Source organism: Coregonus lavaretus (genome assembly GCF_964263955.1).
Source record: "Coregonus lavaretus genome assembly, chromosome: 1".
NCBI classification, from domain to species: Eukaryota; Metazoa; Chordata; class Actinopteri; order Salmoniformes; family Salmonidae; genus Coregonus; species Coregonus lavaretus.
In genome coordinates, this window is record NC_139988.1 from 63,553,250 (window position 1) to 63,573,213 (window position 19,964).

General features: G+C 44.3%; 1 protein-coding gene across 1 annotated transcript in view; it reads left to right on the forward strand.

Annotated features, from left to right (window-relative positions):
- Positions 1-366: 366 nt before the first annotated feature.
- itga3b (integrin, alpha 3b) overlaps positions 367-19,964 on the forward strand; it is a gene marked incomplete at its 5' end in the record, with an annotated part of 57,365 nt that continues 37,767 nt past the window's right edge. Inside the window, one exon of the mRNA XM_084165060.1 lies at positions 367-542. Within this exon, the coding sequence (XP_084021186.1) occupies positions 367-542 (176 nt within the window). The remainder of the gene's footprint in view (positions 543-19,964) is intronic.

The window sequence follows — 19,964 nt, forward strand, 5'->3', positions numbered from 1 at the left end:
TATATCAAGCCATCAAGCCAATAATTCCATCCACTGACCACCATCCACTGATCACTGTATGCTTCCAACCTACCGGAAAGAACTGGTGAAAGTGCTCAGGCGACAGGTTTCAATTCTGTGTGTAGGCTACTTGTTCAAATGGGTGTGGAGGAGCGGAGAAGAGGGAGGGGACGGAGGAGAGAGGCAGACATCGACACCTAGGCAGTGGCAGTTACATCCACAAGACGAGAGGGGATAGACGTTTCTCAATGGAGTGCATATTTTGAACCATAGCCTGTACAGGGACCTCAGTGTGGTAGAAACATTTTTCACTCCGTCGTTGATCGTGGAGCTGCGGGAAGGCATAATTGCGAGCAAGGAATAAACATGGCCCCAAGTCTATATCTCCACGGGGCCTTCGCTTTGTTTTGTGTGATTCTAACCTGCAATGGATTTAATATAGACTCACGGTTTCCAGTTATCAAAGAAGGGAAAACCAAGGGCAGTTTCTTTGGATTTGCTGTTGCCCTGCACAAACAGACGGAAGGGTCCACGAAATACCTGTGAGTATCCGCGGTGTACCTCCTATGCAAGTGTTCTATCCTCTTCAGGCGCCATAAATTGTGGCGTTCCACTGATAATTCCATTTGGATAGGTATCATATGTTTAGAACCGAAATAAAATGAAAACGAGCTACTTAGAAGTTCCATCTGTTCTTGCTCTTTAAAACACTTTTCTTCCGTTCATGCGCAAGTCTTTAATGTTTCGGAAAGATTCCAAGTTATTTGAAACTTCAATAGTTTTTGATGTAAAGCCTGTTAAGATTAGCCAACTTTCTTTATGAAGTTCACTAGAACACCTGTCCAAAATAATCGGGTATCGGCGCCGTGTTTTATGTTCTGCTGTCTACGATCTCATAATTCAGTGCAAATTCAACATGTCAGACACCTGTGCGCACTCTGGAACCAACGACCCTGTACTTTCATTCAAGAGCTTCTTATTTGGTCAATTGCACAAAATGCTTATTTTATATAAACATCACATAGCCTATAATCTAATTTAACAGAAGTAAAAGAAACATAGGCTATAACATAGACTTCAGTGACCATAGCCTACTGAAGAAAAATATACATGCTTGCGTGTATGCAATTCATGAAATAAGGTCCACCAATATCGCTACACCTTTTTGAACGGATAAAGTGTAGCTTACCTGTATCCAGAAAAAAATATTTTGTCAAACCCCTGAGAAGAAGCCTACATTTAGTGTTGGCCTACATTACTATCACACATTTTCACGTTTCCTCAACTTTCTTTAATTTCAGTTCTATTGCTCTCTCTGGTTAGTAAGTGTGAGAGAAACAATGGGTTTGGTGCCTGTGGTTAAAAGCAGAACTTGCTGCTCAACGAATAAGGCTTTGTCCCATTATGATAATATGAATGGTCTTAAATTGATGATGTTGTCCCTCATTGGCTGTCATAACAATCCATACTCTTCATTCTACACAATGGTTATTACAAGGCTGTAAGATGTTAATAATAATAAACATTGCACATTTATCTGGCCAAGAGATTATAAACTATAAACAACTGCAGAGCTGTTGAATAAGATCAGTACTTAAATGCGTGTTCCTTATTAAGTGGGCTGTGATGCAGAGATGCAGCACAGCACATTTAGCAGAGATGCAGTGCAGCACATTTAGTTTCTTTTTAAAAAGAACCACCAGTCAAGAGGATACAGACAGTTCAATAGGTATGCTTAGATATGCAGAAAAATATACATATATATATTTTTTTTTACATAGAATGAAGCATAATGATTATGGCTCTAGATTTCAGTAAAAACGCTGTTTCAGGTGTTTGAAAAATGCTAAATACTCCAATTTACAGACAGGGGGCCTAGCCCCCCTCTGGACCCCCCCCCCAGCCATCCTCATGTACATTGTGCCCCCTCAGATTATTGTGGTGCATGACACCCCTGGCTGCAGGTGAAACAGGTGTGGCCAGGTTGCAGCATGTCTGTGTGGTGAGTGCACTATGCCGAAGAAAATGTATCCCCAAGGGTTTAACTTACTATGGCTAAAGGATTGGAAAAGCAACGATTGTTTTTCTCTTAAGTGTGATTTATATGCATTGGAGTTTCTCTGTCTTGAACATGTACATTGCCTTCAGAAAGTATTCACACCCCTTGACTTTGTCCACATTTTGTTGTATTACAGCCTGACTTTAGAATGGATGGAATTTAGATTTTTTGGTAACTGGCCTACACACAATACCACATAATGTCAAATTGGCCTAGAAATGTATTGCCTAGACATTTTTACAAATTAATTAAAAATGAAAAGCTGAAATGTCTTCAGTCAATAAGTACTCAAGGTCTTTGTTATGGCAAGCGTAAATAAGTTCAGGATTTGCTTAACAAGTCATATAATAAGTTGCATGGAGGCGGCAGGTAGCTTAGTGGCTAAGAGCGTTGTGCCAGTAACCGAAAGGTCGCTAGTTCTAATCCCCGAGCCGACTAGGTGAAAAATCTGTCGATGTGCCCTTGAGCAAGGCACCCCAATTGCTCATGTAAGTCGCTCTGGATAAGAGCGTCTGCTAAATGACTAAAATGTAAATGTAAATGCATGGACTCACTCTGTGTGCAATAATAGTGTTTAACTTGATTTCTGAATGACTACCTCATCTCTGTACCCCACACATACAGTTATCTGTAAGGTCCCTCAGTCAAGCAGTGAATTTCAAACACAGATTCAACCACAAAGACCAGGGAGGTTTTCCAATGCCTCGCAAAGAAGGGCACCTATTAGTAGATGGGTAAAAAAAAAAAAAAAAAGCAGACATTGAATATCCCTTTGAGCATGGTGAAGTTATGAATTACACTTTGGATGGTATATCAATACACCCAGTCACTACAAAGATACAGGTGTCCTTCCTAACTCAGTTGCCGTAGAGGAAGGAAACCGCTCAGGGATTTCACCATGAGGCCAATGGTGACTTTTAAACAGTTCCAGAGTTAAATGGCTGTGTTAGGAGAAAACTGAGGATTGATCAACAACATTGTAGTTACTCCACAATACTAACCTAATTGACAGAGTGAAAAGAAGGAAACTTGTACATAATACAAATATTCCAAAACATGCATCCTGTTTGCAACAAGGCACTAAAGTAATACTGCAAAAAGCAATTAACTTTTTGTCCTGAATACAAAGTGTTATGTTTGGGGAAAATCCAATACAACACATTACTGAGTACCACTGTCCATATTTTCAAGTATAGTGGTGGCTGCATCATGTTATGGGTATGCTTGTAATCGTTAAGAACTGGGGAGCTTTTCAGGAGAAAAAAAAAACATAATGGCGCTAAGCACGGGCAAAATCCTAGAGGAAAACCTGGTTCATTCTTCTTTCCACCCGACACTGGTAGATGAATTCACCTTTCAGCAGGAAAGAAACCTAAACACAAGGCCAAAAATAGACTGGAGTTGCTTACCAGGAAGACAGTGAATGTTCGTGAGTGGCCAAGTTACAGTTTTGACTTACTTGAAAATCTCTGGCAAGACCTGAAAATGGTTGTCTAGCACTGATCAACAACCAATTTGACAGAGCTTGAATAATTTGGAAAACAAAAATGGGGAAATGTTGCACAATCCAGTTGTGGAAAGCTCTTAGAGACTTACCTACAAAGACTCACAGCTGTAAACGCTGCCGAAGGTGCTTCTATAAAGTATTGACTCAGGGGTGTGAATATACTTACGTAAATTAGATTTTCCTTTATTTCATTTTCAATACATTTCCTAACATTTCTAAAAACCTGTTTTCACTTCGTCATTTTGGGGTAATGTGTAGAAGGGGTGAGAGACATTTTTTTTATTCAATAAATGTTTTATTCATGCTGTAACACAACAAAATGTGGAATAAGGGTATGAATACTTTCTGAAGGCACTGTACCTTGCAGTCATTATAGAATGCAAACAGGGCACACATAACTTTCCACATGTCCCCAGGCCATTTCATTCAGCTGAGACCTTGGTTTGTGTTTTGCAATACAGTGTTCATTGGCCTTGGCCAGTAACCAATGCAGGGAGGTTGTTATTACCGAAGTGCTTGTATGGAGTAATTTACATAAGAAAAAGTAAGAAATAATTAGCAATAGAAATAGCGTCAGCCTTCAGACTTTTCCTTTTTCATTCATTTCGTTAGGAATTTTTTGCATGTTTGAATTGGTGGTTCCTTGCTTCTCTAGGCAAGTTTAACTTGCTCTCTCCTAACAGCTACATATTTGAGGCTCTGATAGATCTCCCTCCAAACAGCAAACAGTGTTGTCCTTTTGTGTGCTCTTTGAAGAACCCTAGACTACCTCAGTTGTATTTAGGATTTCCTCTTGCCAATTAAACTGGCCATATCATTCTGCAGCATCCATGAGAAGTGTATTTCCTTTGATCTCTGATTTTTGTTTTGTGCTAGTCGTAATTGCTAGTAATTTATTGCGTGTGCTAAGCAGGAAAGAGAATTGTAAACCAAGCCCTGCACTTCCTGTGAGCTAACCATTGACGCGCAGAACTGGGAATTGATGACGCCTCCCTTTGTCCGATTAAGCCTCCGCCTGTCTGTTTCATCTGCTCTAAGTGGTGGATTGATGTGTTAAACTGAGAGTTCGTTCTTGGTCAGTCAATGCAATGGATGGTTGTGTCATGCTGACACTTGATCGATGCACCATCTTTGCTCTGTCCCCTGAGGGATGGTGTCATCGTCCAGAAGTTGCAACATAAGAAGGGGACCACATGGCCATGGTAATGAGGCTGGAAGCCTGTGGGACTTGGTGACAAGGCCCCTGTTTGGAGCTGTAACAGATTTATCAGTAGAAGGAGTGGAAGACCCTGCAGCCAAAATGTAATCATTGGTTTCACCTTTTAGTGCAGTGTTATTTACACTCTTAGCTTAACTCCTTACCTTCACAACAGCACATCCCACTGAAGTCATTACAGATTTATAACAATGTATAAATTAACTAGTGTAAGTATGATAGATGAAATATTGTCTTTATTCTATGCCATTCATGCAAAGTATGTGAACCAGCATGCTTTTGTATGATACTATACAGTATTTACTGGAGGATAAGTTAATTTGGCATGTTTTTGGACAATTCTGAAGAGACACAAGAATGTTTAAATCAGGAGGATTTCAATGTCCTGTCTGTTCCATCTCTGTGTTGTCTGGGCTTTACAGTATGGGTCTAGTGTCACCACAGTAAGGGCTGACCACAAAGTTGTTCATTACACACATTTCCCCATTAGTAGAGAGAGAGAGAGTGCGAATATGTGAAAAATGTTTGAGGGCTTAATAAACCAACCAGTCACGACATGTATAACATTTAAAGTGGGCATTCTTTGTGTACAGTTGAAGTCAGAAGTTTATATACACTCAGGTTGGAGTCATTAAAACTAGTTTTTTCAACCACTCCACACATTTCTTGTTAACAAACTATAGTTTTGGCAAGTCGGTTAGGACATCTACTTTGTGCATGACACAAGTAATTTTTCTAACAATTGTTTACAGACAGATTATTTCACTTAGAATTCCCTGTATCACAATTTGAGTGGGTCAGAAGTTTACATACACTAAGTTGACTGTCCCTTTAAACAGCTTGGAAAATTCCAGAAAATGATCTCATGGCTTTAGAAGCTTCTGATAGGCTAATTGACATCATTTGAGTCAATTGGAGGTGTACCTGTGGATATATTTCAAGGCCTACCTTCAAACTCAGTGCCTCTTTGCTTGACATCATGGGAAAATCAAAAGAAATCAGCCAAGACCTCAGAAAAAAAATTGTAGACCTCCACAAGTCTGGTTCATCCTTGGGAGCAATTTCCAAACGCCTGACGGTACCACGTTCATCTGTACAAACAATAGTACGCAAGTATAAACACCATGGGACCACGCAGCCGTCATACCACTCAGGAAGGAGACGCATTCTGTCTCCTAGAGATGAATGTACTTTGGTGCGAAAAGTGCAAATCAATCCCAGAACAACAGCAAAGGACCTTGTGAAGATGCTGGAGGAAACAGGTACAAAAGTATCTATATCCACAGTAAAACAAGTCCTATATCGACATAACCTGAAAGGCCGCTCAGCAAGGAAAAAACCACTGCTCCAAAACCGCCATAAAAAAGCCAGACTACGGTTTGCAACTGCACATGGGGACAAGATCGTACTTTTTGGAGAAATGTCCTCTGGTCTGATGAAACAAAAATAGAACTGTTTGGCCATAATGACCATTGTTATGTTTGGAGGAAAAAGGGGGTCGCTTGCATGCCGAAGAACACCATCCCAACCGTGAAGCACGGGGGTGGCAGCATTATGCTGTGGGGGTGCTTTGCTGCAGGAGGGACTGGTGCACTTCACAAAATAGATGGCATCATGAGGAAGGAAAATTATGTGGATATATGGAAGCAACATCTCAAGACATCAGTCAGGAAGTTAAAGCTTGGTCGCAAATGGGTCTTCCAAATGGACAATGACCCCAAGCATACTTCCAAAGTTGTGGCAAAATGGCTTAAGGACAACAAAGTCAAGGTATTGGAGTGGCCATCACAAAGCCCTGACCTCAATCCTATAGAACATTTGTGGGCAGAACTGAAAAAGTGTGTGTGAACAAGGAGGCCTACAAACCTGACTCAGTGTTACACCAGCTCTGTCAAGAGGAATGGGCCAAAATTCTGTCACGCTCGTCGGGAACAGAGGAGGACCAAGGCGCAGCGTTGCAGGCAAACATACTCTTTATTTAGCGATATTATGACAAAATAAACAAAACGATAACGTGACAGTTCACGGTCTAACACAAACCAACTAGAAACAAGATCCCACAACTACTGTGGGAAAACAGCCTGTTTAAATGTGGTTCCCAATCAGAGACAACCAGCAACAGCTGACACTCGTTGCCTCTGATTGAGAACCACACTGGCCAACATAGAAATGAAACAACTAGAACTACAACACAGAACACAAACACATAGAATCTACACACCCTGGCTCAACATAACAGTGTCCCCAGAGCCAGGGCGTGACAGTACCCCCCCCCTAAAGGCGCGGACTCCGACCGCGCCAACCAAATACCACAGGGGAGGGACCGGGTGGGCACTCCGCCTAGGCGGCGGATCCGGCTCCGGACCTGTTCCCCGCTCCAACCCCCCAAAGTACCCCTGGTCCGGTCTGGCCCCGCTGGCCGGAGCTGGACTGCACACTGGTGGAGCGGATTGCTCTAGCTCCGGCGTGAAGCATCTGACCGGTGGAACAGGCACGGGACGTGCCGGACTGACGACGCACACCACTGGCTTGGTGTGGGGAGCAGGAGCGGGCCGGACCGGGCTGGCGACGCGCACCATTGGCTTGGTGCGGGGAGCAGGAAAGGGCCGGACCGGGCTGGCGACACGCACCATTGGCCTGGTGCGGGGAGCAGGAACGGGCCGGGCCGGGCTGGCGACGCGCACCATAGGCTTGGTGCGGGGAGCAGGAACAGGCCGGGCCGAGCTGGCGACGCGCACCATTGGCTTGGTGCGGGGAGCAGGAACAGGACGGGCCGGGCTGGCGACGCGCACCATTGGCCTGGTGCGGGGAGCAGGAACAGGACGGGCCTGGCTGGCGACGCGCACCATTGGCTTGGTGCGGGGTGCAGGAGCAGGCCGGGCCGGGCTGGCGACGCGCACCATAGGCTTGGTGCGGGGAGCAGGAGCGGGCCGGACCGGGCTGGAGACGCGCACCATTGGCCTGGTGCGGGGAGCAGGAACAGGCCGGACCGTACTGGGGACACACACCACTGGCCCTACGCAGGGATCTGGAACGGGCCGTACCGGACTGGTAACACACCCCAGTACCTCTCGCCGTGCCTCTACACCTTCCTTCCCCTCTTCGACCAGTGGCCCCCGTAACCTGGCGGCCTCCTCTGCCAACCCGCTGGGCCGCTCTGTCGCGGTCTCCTGCTGCCCCGTCGTCCACGGCGTTAGCCCCCCCCCCTAAAAAATGTATGGGCTTCACTCCTACCCGTGGACCAGGTCTCCATACTTCTCGCCAGCCTTTCGCCCTTCTGCTTCCACGTCAAGCCCCTCTCTTCCTCACATGGCTTGACCCAGTCGAGGAGGCGAAGGAGATCCGCTAGAGATCTCTCAGGCGATGGCTCCTGGACTTGCTGCTTGGTCCAGTCTTGGTGGGATCTTCTGTCACGCTCGTCGGGAACAGAGGAGGACCAAGGCGCAGCGTTGCAGGCAAACATACTCTTTATTTAGCGATATTATGACAAAATAAACAAAACGATAACGTGACAGTTCACGGTCTAACACAAACCAACTAGAAACAAGATCCCACAACTACTGTGGGAAAACAGCTTGTTTAAATGTGGTTCCCAATCAGAGACAACCAGCAACAGCTGACACTCGTTGCCTCTGATTGAGAACCACACTGGCCAACATAGAAATGAAACAACTAGAACTACAACACAGAACACAAACACATAGAATCTACACACCCTGGCTCAACATAACAGTGTCCCCAGAGCCAGGGCGTGACAAATTCACCCAACTTAATGTGGGAAGCTTGTGAAAGGCTACCCGAAACGTTTGACCCAAGTTAAACAATTTGAAGGCAATGCTACCAAATACTAATTGACCCTCTGGGAATGTGATGAAAGAAATAAAAGCTGAAATAAATCATTCTCTCTACTATTATTCTGACATTTCACATTCTTAAAATAAAGTGGTGATCCTAACTGACCAAAGACAGGGAATTTTTACTAGGATTAAATGTCAGGAGTTTAAATATACTGTATTTGGCTAAGGTATATGTAAACTTCCGACTTCAACTGTATGTATGTGTCAGGTCAAGGATAGGATTAAAGGGTTTCGAGACAGTTTGTCTCATGCAATGGAGAAGAGCTGGGATGGTTTAAAGCAGTGGTCACCAAACTTTTCTGAGCCGAGATCACTTTCTAAGTCATAATACATGCCAAGATCCAGTGTGGGTAAGGTTAGGGTTAGGTTTCAAATCACATTTTAAGAAGATAAATGGTAGAAATAGGCGGGTTTATTACTTTGTGGCTTTGGTAACTAGTGACGACCCAGTCTCAGCGGAGAGCATCAGAGGGTCCTCCTCTCACCGTCGGACCATCCCTCAGCTCTCCCCCCTTCGCTAATACTGACCAAAAAGGGGAAACCGTCTTCGAGCTAATGGCGAAACTCGTGTCACACCGCATTATTTCTGGCTCATGCAGAAATTAATGTTGTTACTCCTTTGACCAGAGAAAGTGAAATATTCCTCATTATTAAAAAACACACAGTCGCTAATAATAATGATAACGCAAGCCTATCGATACACTTTGCTACTCATTCATTGAAGCTGCAGTGCTGGTTGCAGCGCGAGTGGAGAAGCGCATTTCATGGCTTATGACAGTGTTGAATAAAAAGTGTTGACAGTGTTGAATAAAAACTTAAACATAAACTCACTCATAAAACAGCAGCTCTTTGCTGTATTCGTTGACAGTTTCTCTCTAGTCATGGTTTTAGACGTTTTGAAATCACAGTATCAACTTACTTTGCTGTGTGCTCAAGGAAGCTGCAGAGTGCAGACACGGTGATCTGATCGATCCGATTGGCTAGCGGTAGGCCTATAGGTGCACTTGATTTGCTCTCCAGGCACGCCGAGTAGGCGGAATTTGTATCTTCAGACACATGAAATGGTTCAAAATGGGCACACTTCGCCTACCCGGCGTGCAGGGCAGCTGAAACAAGTGCACCTACTGCTGACAGTGCGAGACAGAAAAAAGGAATGCAAGGCTTTATCGTTGTTTTTATATACATTTTTCACAATCGACTACGAATGCCTTGGAGATCGACCAGTCGATCGCGTTCAACCATTTGGTGACCACTGGTTTAAAGTGAATGCCGTCATCCAGTTTGACTGATTCCAGGACAGTACTTAAACTCAGATGAAGCAACGAGATTTGAGAGTTTCTCTGGCCATTGTGGAGAAGCTTGATGGAGATAGAGAAAACCCAGACCCCCCAAGTCAAGATCTGGTGCCTGGATAGCGTTGCACATTCCTCACACAGTACCTGTACCTGTCTGAAGCCAAACATGGCATTCTTCCCTGCACCCTCACCCCTCCCTTCCTATCACATTCACATCCACCACACACTTCAGAGATTTCTTTCTGCAGAGGGTCTTTCTTGTTCTCTATTGGAGGAGGGAGGAGGTAGCAATGCTGTCAGCTGGTCTCTGATTGGCTCCTTTCAGGCCTCTGACCCGTGGTATGCCTGGAATGTTTCACCCTTCCCTGAACACTCGACCTGCCTGGTTGCAGGTTGGGACATGGATGAAATGAGTTTGGGGGGAATTCACAATTCAGCAACTCTTGGACGTGTCTTCAATCTTCTGTCTTGTTCAAACTTCAGCAGTAGACAGACAAGCTGGTCTGTCACTTCCCAACCTAGATTAAGTTTATGAATCACAGCACTCCTAAATAGGCCAATCAATGGTCATCATTCCTCACGTCTCCAATGCTTTTAATCAGAGGGGAGAGGTGCAATTTAGCCATCTCATCTCTCTGAGGGCCGTGGCCCCTGGCCATGAATACTCTGCCTTTAATTTGATGGGGCCTTCCCCTATTTCTCTCCTCTCTTCACAGAGGTGCAAAGTACTGTAGATTGCTGTCAGACCTTTTATAGACAAACTGCAGGTTTGCTGTTCTGACAGGTTCCCGTGTTTGAAAAAGCATTGAGCTTCGGTTCAGTTCAGTTCACCTACAGTGCCTTCAGAATTTATTCACACCCCTTGACCTTATCCACATTGTTGTGTTACAGCCTGAATTTGAAATTGATTAAATTGAGATTTTTTGTCACTGGCTTACACACAATACCCCATAATGTGGAATTATGTTTTTAATTGTTTTTACAAATTAATAAAAAATGAAAAGCTGAAATGTCTTGAGTCAATAAGGATTCAACCCCTTTGTTATGGCAAGCCTACATAAGTTCAGGAGTAACACTTTGCTTAACAAGTCACATAATAAGTTGCTTGGACTCACTCTGTGTGCAATAACAGTGTTTAACATGATTTTTTAATGACTACCTCATCTCTGTACCCCACACATACAGTGCCTTCAGAAAGTATTCATACCCCTTGTTCCACATTTTGTTGTGTTAAAGCCTGAATTGAAAATGTATTCAATATATGTTTTTTCTCACTCATATACACTAATTACCCGATAATGACAAAGTGAAAACATGTTTTTAGAAATTTTTGCAAATGTATTGGTTGTCTAGCAATGATCAACAACTAATTTGACAGAGCTTGAAGAATTTTGAAAAGAATAATGGGCAAATGTTAAACAATCCAGGTGTGGAAAGCTCTTAGAGACTTACCCACAAAGACTCACATCTGTAATCGCTGCCAAAGGTACTTCTACAAAGTATGGACTCAGGGGTGTGAATACTTATGTAAATGAGCTATTTCTGTATTTCATTTTCAATACATTTGCAAAGATTTGTAAAGACATTTTCCGTTTTTTCATGACAGGGTATTGCGTGTAGATGGGTGAGAAAAAAATATATTCAATCCATTTTGAATTCATGCTGTAACACAACAAAATGTGGATTAAGTCAAAGGGTATGAATACTTTCTGAAGGCACTGTATGTCACCTCCCTCTCTCGCTGTGCTTAGGCTCTATGTAAAACAATATGACGATTCATTGTTGTACATTATAGGCTTGGCCTACTTTTTTCCTTCCAATTAATTTCTCCACTGCCTGAGAACTGTAAAATATGGACTAACAAAATAATTAGGGCAGAAAAATTTCCTTCCACATGATGGCCAAATGAGGAAGACTGGTTTGTTGGACTTGGCTGGGCTCCAACATTTCTTCTCTGGTTGTAGGCTTTGTCTTCAGAAGTAGGCCTTTCAAAGCACCAACGTCATGCCACAGTGACAAGACTGGCTGATCAGAGACCTGTGCTGTCATGTGTCCATTAGGCCCACATACATGTATGACATGATATTCTATACAGATCATGTTTGCTGTCAAATCTTTGTGACGGAACTCATCTGAAGTCTTTTTTTCTTCATGAGAATTGCAGTAAAATATATTTATGAGTCACTGTAACCTATTCTTTATCCATAAAGTAATCTCTTGAAATAAGACCTTCATCGAAAGTCTCAGCAGCTGTGAAGTGTAAATGATGATTCTTTGATGCAGGGGAAATGGGAATTTATTAATGTCAATAGTTGTCGTCGTTAGTGCATTAGCCTTCTGTAACTTTGGCTCTCTCTGTTGTCTACCGTTGTAGTGCATTAGGACATTGGCAAAATCCATAAGTCAGTGCCAATGCTATTTCCAAGATACATCTTTTAAAAGCACAGTAATGTATGGGATGTAAGCTTGATCTTGTAGCATTGAATCGACAGAATTATTTATAATTTTTGATTAGTTTAGAGTTTAGATTATGAGCAGCAGTTATTAGCCTACACTCTTAGAAAAAAAGGTGCAATCTAGAACCTAAAATGGTTATTCGTCTGTCCCCATAAGGAGAACCCTTTGAAGAACCCTTTTTGTTTCCAGGTAGAACCAATGATTTATATATACACCAGATGACTGATAGGGGGCACTGTGTTGAAGCCACTGTGCCTCCATCTTGGCACTCCCTCACAATTGTAAAAAATATTGGAACCTATAGAAATGCATTTATTAATGTCTACATTCGATTTTGCCACATTTATTATATTACAGACACCTTAATGCATAGTTTAAAATTATATTATGTGAGCTAAACATTCAAATAAATAAAAATATATACAGTACCAGTCAAAAGTTTGGACACACCTACTCATTCAAAGGTTTTCCTTTATTTGTACTATTTTCTACATTGTAGAATAATAGTGAAGGGCTGTAAGTAAGCATTTCACGGTAACGTCTACACCTGGTGTATTTGGCGCATGTGGCAAATAAAATTTGATTTGATTTGAAACTATGAAATAACACATATGGAATCATGTAGTAACCAAAAAAGTGTTAAACAAATATTTTAGATTTTAGATTATTCAAAGTAGCCACTTTTTGCCTTGATGACAGCTTTGCACACTCTTGGCATTTTCTCAACCAGCTTCATGAGGAATGCTTTTCCAACAGTCTTGAAGGAGTTCCCACATATGCTGAGCACTTGTTGGCTGCTTTTCCTTCATTCTGCGGTCCAACTCATCCCAAACCATCTCAATTGGGTGGAGGCCAGGTCATCTGATGCAGCACTCCATCACTCTCCTTCTTGGTCAGATAGCCCTTACACAGCCTGGAGGTGTGTTTTGGGTCATTGTCCTGTTGAAAAACAAATGATAGTCCCACTAAGCGCAAACCAGATGGGATGGCGTATCATTGCAGAATGCTGTGGTAGCCATGCAGGTTAAGTGTGCCTTGAATTCTAAATAAATCGCAGACAGTGTCACCAGCAAAGCACCCCCACACCATCACACCATCATTTTACATTTTACATTTTAGTCATTTAGCAGACGCTCTTATCCAGAGCGACTTACAGGAGCAATTAGGGTTAAGTGCCTTGCTCAAGGGCACATTAACGTCATTTAGCAGACGCTCTTAGCCAGAGCGACTCACAAATTGGTGCGTTCACCCTATAGCCAGTGGGATAACCACTTTACAATTGGGGGGGGGGGGGGGTAGAAGGATTCCTTTATCCTATCCCAGGTATTCCTTAAAGAGGTGGGGTTTCAAATGTCTCCGGAAGGTGGTGAGTGACTCCGCTGTCCTGGCGTCGTGAGGGAGCTTGTTCCACCATTGGGGTGCCAGAGCAGGGGACAGTTTTGACTGGGCTGAGCGGGAACTATGCTTCCGCAGAGGAAGGGGAGCCAGCAGGCCAGAGGTGGATGAGCGCAATGCCCTCGTTTGGGTGTAGGGACTGATCAGAGCCTGAAGGTACAGAGGTGCCGTTCCCCTCACTGCTCCATAGGCAAGCACCATGGTCTTGTAGCGGATGCGAGCTTCAACTGGAAGCCAGTGGAGTGTGCGGAGGAGGGGGGTGACGTGAGAGAACTTGGGAAGGTTGAACACCAGACGGGCTGCGGCATTCTGGATGAGTTGTAGGGGTTTAATGGCACAGGCAGGGAGGCCAGCCAACAGCGAGTTGCAGTAGTCCAGACGGGAGATGACAAGTGCCTGGATTAGGACCTGTGCCGCTTCCTGTGTAAGGCAGGGTCGTACTCTCCGAATGTTGTAGAGCATGAACCTGCAGGAGCGGGTCACCGCCTTGATGTTGGCGGAGAACGACAGGGTGTTGTCCAGGGTCACGCCTAGGCTCTTCGCACTCTGGGAGGAGGACACAGCGGAGTTGTCAACCGTGATGGCGAGATCATGGAACGGGCAGTCCTTCCCCGGGAGGAAGAGCAGCTCCGTCTTGCCAGGGTTCAGCTTGAGGTGGTGATCCGTCATCCATACTGATATGTCTGCCAGACATGCAGAGATGCGATTCGCCACCTGGTTATCAGAAGGGGGAAAGGAGAAGATTAGTTGTGTATCGTCAGCGTAGCAATGATAGGAGAGACCATGTGAGGATATGACAGAGCCAAGTGACTTGGTGTATAGGGAGAAAAGGAGAGGGCCTAGAACTGAGCCTTGGGGGACACCAGTGGTGAGAGCACGTGGTGCGGAGACAGCTTCTCGCCACGCCACTTGGTAGGAGCGACCGGTCAGGTAGGACGCAATCCAGGAGTGAGCCGCGCCGGAGATGCCCAGCTCGGAGAGGGTGGAGAGGAGGATCTGATGGTTCACAGTATCAAAGGCAGCAGACAGGTCTAGAAGGACAAGAGCAGAGGAGAGAGAGTTAGCTTTAGCAGTGCGGAGAGTCTCCGTGACACAGAGAAGAGCAGTCTCAGTTGAATGACCAGTCCTGAAACCTGATTGGTTTGGATCAAGAAGGTCATTCTGAGAGAGATAGCAAGAGAGTTGGCTAAAGACGGCACGCTCAATAGTTTTGGAAAGAAAAGAAAGAAGGGATACTGGTCTGTAGTTGTTGACATCAGTGGGGTCGAGTGTTGGTTTTTTGAGAAGGGGAGCAACTCTCGCTCTCTTGAAGACGGAAGGGACATGGCCAGCGGTCAAGGATGAGTTGATCAGCGAGGTGAGGTAGGGGAGAAGGTCACCGGAGATGGTCTGGAGAAGGGAGGAGGGGATGGGGTCAAGCGGGCAGGTTGTTGGGCGGCCTGCAGTCACAAGTCGCAGGATTTTATCTGGAGAGAGAGGGGAGAAAGAAGTCAAAGCATAGGGTAGGGCAGTGTGAGCAGGACCAGCAGTGTCATTAGACTTAACAAACGAGGATCGGATGTCGTCAACCTTCTTTTCAAAGTGGTTGACGAAGTCATCCACAGAGAGAGAGGAGGGGGGGGGGGGGGGGAGGATTCAGGAGGGAGGAAAATGTGGCAAAGAGCTTCCTAGGGTTAGAGGCAGATGCTTGGAATTTAGAGTGGTAGAAGGTGGCCTTAGCAGCAGAAACAGATGAAGAAAATGTAGAGAGGAGGGAGTGAAAAGATGCCAGGTCGGCAGGGAGTTTAGTTTTCTTCCATTTCCGCTCCGCTGCCCGGAGCTCTGTTCTGTGAGCTCGCAGTGAGTCATCAAGCCACGGAGCTGGAGGGGAGGACCGAGCCGGCCGGGAGGATAGGGGACACAGAGAGTCAAAGGATGCAGAAAGGGAGGAGAGGAGGGTTGAGGAGGCAGAATCAGGAGATTGGAGGGAGAAGGATTGAGCAGAGGGAAGAGATGATAGGATGGAAGAGGAGAGAGTAGTGGGAGAGAGAGAGCGAAGGTTGCGGCGGCGCATTACCATCTGTGTAGGGGCAGAGTGAGTAGTGTGGGAGGAGAGCGAGAGAGAAAAGGAAACAAAGTAGTGGTCGGAGACATGGAGGGGAGTTGCAGTGAGATTAGTAGAGGAGCAGCATCTAGTGAAGATGAGGTCAAGCGTATTGCCTGCCTTGTGAGTAGGGGGGGACGGTGAGAGGGTGAGGTCAAAAGAGGAGAGGAGTGGAAAGAAGGAGGCAGAGAGAAATGAGTCAAATGTGGACATAGGGAGGTTGAAATCCCCCAAAACTGTGAGGGGTGAGCCATCCTCAGGAAAGGAACTTATCAAGGCGTCAAGCTCATTGATGAACTCTCCAAGGGAACCTGGAGGGCGATAGATGACAAGGATATTAAGCTTAAATGGGCTAGTGACTGTGACAGCATGGAATTCAAATGAGGAGATAGACAGATGGGTTAGGGGAAAAATTGAGAATGTCCACTTGGGAGAGATGAGGATTCCTGTACCACCACCCCTCTGACCAGATGCTCTCGGGGTATGCGAGAACACATGGTCAGACGAGGAGAGAGCAGTAGGAGTAGCAGTGTTTTCAGTGGTGATCCATGTTTCCGTCAGCGCCAGGAAGTCGAGGGACTGGAGGTTGGCATAGGCTGGGATGAAGTCAGCTTTGTTGGCAGCAGAACGGCAGTTCCAGAGGCTGCCTGCGACCTGGAACTCCAGGTGAGGGGTGCGTGCAGGGACCACCAGGTTAGAGAGGCAGCAGCCGCGCGGTGTGGTGCGTTTGTGTAGCCTGTGCAGAGAGGAGAGAACAGGGATAGGCAGAGGCATAGTTGACAGGCTGTAGCAAATGGCTACAAAAATGCAGAGGAGATCGGAATGAAATGAGCTAAGCATCTGGGAGAGGAGAGAGCAGGGCCTCCCTCACCAAAAACTTCTACCTCAGAAACTAAAATTGTTTCACTGAACCACCCGAACAAAAACTCTCCCAACTTCCACCTTTAGAAATCAGAATTGTTGTGAACCACAGCGGTTCAATGTTTAAAGGAATAGACTCAACCCACTTTATTCAGCTAGCTAACTATGACACCATAGCTAACTAGCATGCTAGCATCCAATAACACACAGTTTAACACACAGTTTAGCACCAACACTTGGTCACAACAAACCACCAATAGTGTGTTAACTAGCTAACTAGCATGCTAGCATCCAGTAACACACAGTTTAGCACAAACACTTGGTCACAACAAACCACCAATAGTGTGATAACACACTAAACAGATCATTCGTGTCTGTGTCAAGTTCCTTTCATGACGCAGCAATGATTAAACGTTGGCTAGCTAGGACAAGTATATTGTATTTAGCTACTACAGTACAGTTAGCTGGACGTGTTGGGTAGCTAGCAATGGCCACTGTGTTGACTTTGTTTGAAGAACGGCTAGCTAGCTAGCTTCGTGCTACACCCGGCACACAATGGCTACTGTGTTGACTCTGACTGTTTGAAAAAAAACGGCTAGTTAGCTCGCTTCGTGCTACAGCCGGCACGGCCGAAGACACTGCCAAGACACACCAATAGTATGATAACACACTAAACAGATCATTCATGTCTGTGTCAAGTTCCTTTCATGACGCAGCAATGATTCAATGTTGGCTAGCTAGGACAAGTATATTGTATTTAGCTACTACAGTACAGTTAGCTGGTCGTGTTGGGTAGCTAGCAATGGCCACTGTGTTGACTTTGTTTGAAGAACGGCTAGCTAGCTAGCTTCGTGCTACACCCGGCACACAATGGCTACTGTGTTGACTCTGACTCTGTTCGAAAAACGGCTAGTTAGCTCGCTTCGTGCTACAGCCGGCACGGCCGAAGACACTGCCAACCTGCAGTAACTACCCACAACAACCCACGATACCTAGCTATGACGCCGTAGCTAACTAGCAAGCTAGCATCCATTAACACACAATTTAGCACCAATACTTGGTTACAACAAACTGCCAAGAGTGTGTTAGCACACTAAACAGATAATTCATGTCCGTGTCTAGTTCCTTTCATAACGCATAACGCAGCAAAAATTAAACGTTGGGTAGCAGCACATAAACATTGGAAACAGCTCTCCACCGTTGCTAATCGTTACCAGTAGCTACCCGCTAGCTAGCTAGCCTCGTGCTTCGATACTAACCTACAATTACCTACGGAAACCTACAATAACAACAATACTAACCTATAATAAATACAATACCTAACTACAACTAACTACCTACCTACGATCTAATACATGGTTAAGCTTTACTCAACACCATATGAGAAGCTTACCTCCTGCTTACCTCCAGCTAGAGAAAAACACAACCTCTCCCGACAGCAGCAAAGTCACACCTCCTCCTCCTTGCTTCATGGTGGGAACCATACATGCAAAGATCATCCGTTCACCTACTCTGCGTCTCACAAAGACATGGCGGTTGGAACCAAAAATCTCAAATTTGGACTCATCAGACCAAAGCACAGATTTCCACCGGTCTAATGTTTCTTGGCCCAAGCAAGTCTCTTCTTCTTATTGGTGTCCTTTAGTAGTGGTTTCTTTGAACAGTTGATGTTGAGATGTGTCTGTTACTTGAACTCTGTGAAGCATTTATTTGGGCTGCAATCTGAGATGCAGTTAACTCTAATGAACTTATCCTCTGCAGCAGAGATAACTATTTTCCTGTGGCGGTCCTCATGAGAGCCAGTTTTATCATAGCGCTTGATGGTTTTTGCGACTTCACGTTCAAAGTTCTTTACATTTTCCAGATTGACTGACCTTCATGTCTTAAAGTAATGATGGATTGTAATTTCTCTTTGCTTATTTGAGCTGTTCTTGCCATTATATGGACTTGGTGTTTTACCAAATAGGGTTATCTTCTGTATTCCACCAATACCTTGTCACCACACAACGGATTGGCTCAAAAGCATTAAGAAGGAAAGAAATTCCACAAATTAACTTTTAACAAAGCACACCTGTTAATTGAAATGCATTCCAGGTAACTACCTAGTGAGGCTGGTTGAGAGAATGCCAAGAGTGTGCAAAGCTGTCAGCAAGGCAAAGGGTGGCTACTTTGAAGAATCTCAAATATAAAATACATTTTGATTTGTTTAACACTTTTTTGGTTACTACACGATTCCATATGTGTTATTTCATAGTTTTGATGTCTTCACTATTATTCTACAATGTAGAAAATAGTAAAAATAAAGAAAAACTCTGGAATGAGTAGGTGTGTCCACACTTTTGACTGGTTCTGTATATATTTAAGAAAATTCCTTAAAGTATAATTTTTGGAGATAACTAATGTTATTGTCCCCACTACACCAAAAAAAAAAAAAACTTTAATACATTTAATTGAAATACTGTAGAATTCCATGCATTCCTATGGAGGACTACTCCTACTAGGGAGTGCCAATATGTCCGACCGGTTGCTTCAAAGCCTCTCAATGGCCAATAGATTACATAATCAATCCAGGGTTTATATACAGTACAGTGGGAACCCTTTTGGTTCCAGGTAGAACCCTTTTGAGTTCTATGTAAAACACTTTACACAGAGGGTTCTACATGGAACCCAAAAGAGTTCTACCTGGATCCAAAAAGGGTTCTACCTGGAACCAAAAAGGGTTCTCCTATGTGGACAGCTGAAGAACCCTTTTGGAACCCTTTTTTCTAAGAGTGTATACCTGTCGACAAAGGATGTGCCATCTGCCTGAAGTATTATGAGTCAGGAGTTACCAATGGATGTGCTCCTTGTACAGCTGTAGGATCTTAATTTGAGCCAGTTTGCTACAGTAGGAAAATAATCCTGCAGCAACAGGAAATTTGAATTTTTATGTGGATTATAATTAATGGACATCTTTGTAAGGGTTGATACATTTTTCATAAAGGAAAATCAAGTCTGAAATGTGTGGAAATTACAAACTTCAGAAGCTTTTTTAAATACACAACAAGTTTCAAATTAAGATCCTACATATGTACACTGTGATTAGTTTAGACAGTATCTCATAATGGAAAAAATCTGTCTATTTTTATGCTGGGTCAAATTTGCTGTAGGCATATTTCCTTGCTATTTCATGGGATTTTTGAGTATATTATGACTATCCATGGCAATGAACAATAGTCATAATGGCATTTAGGA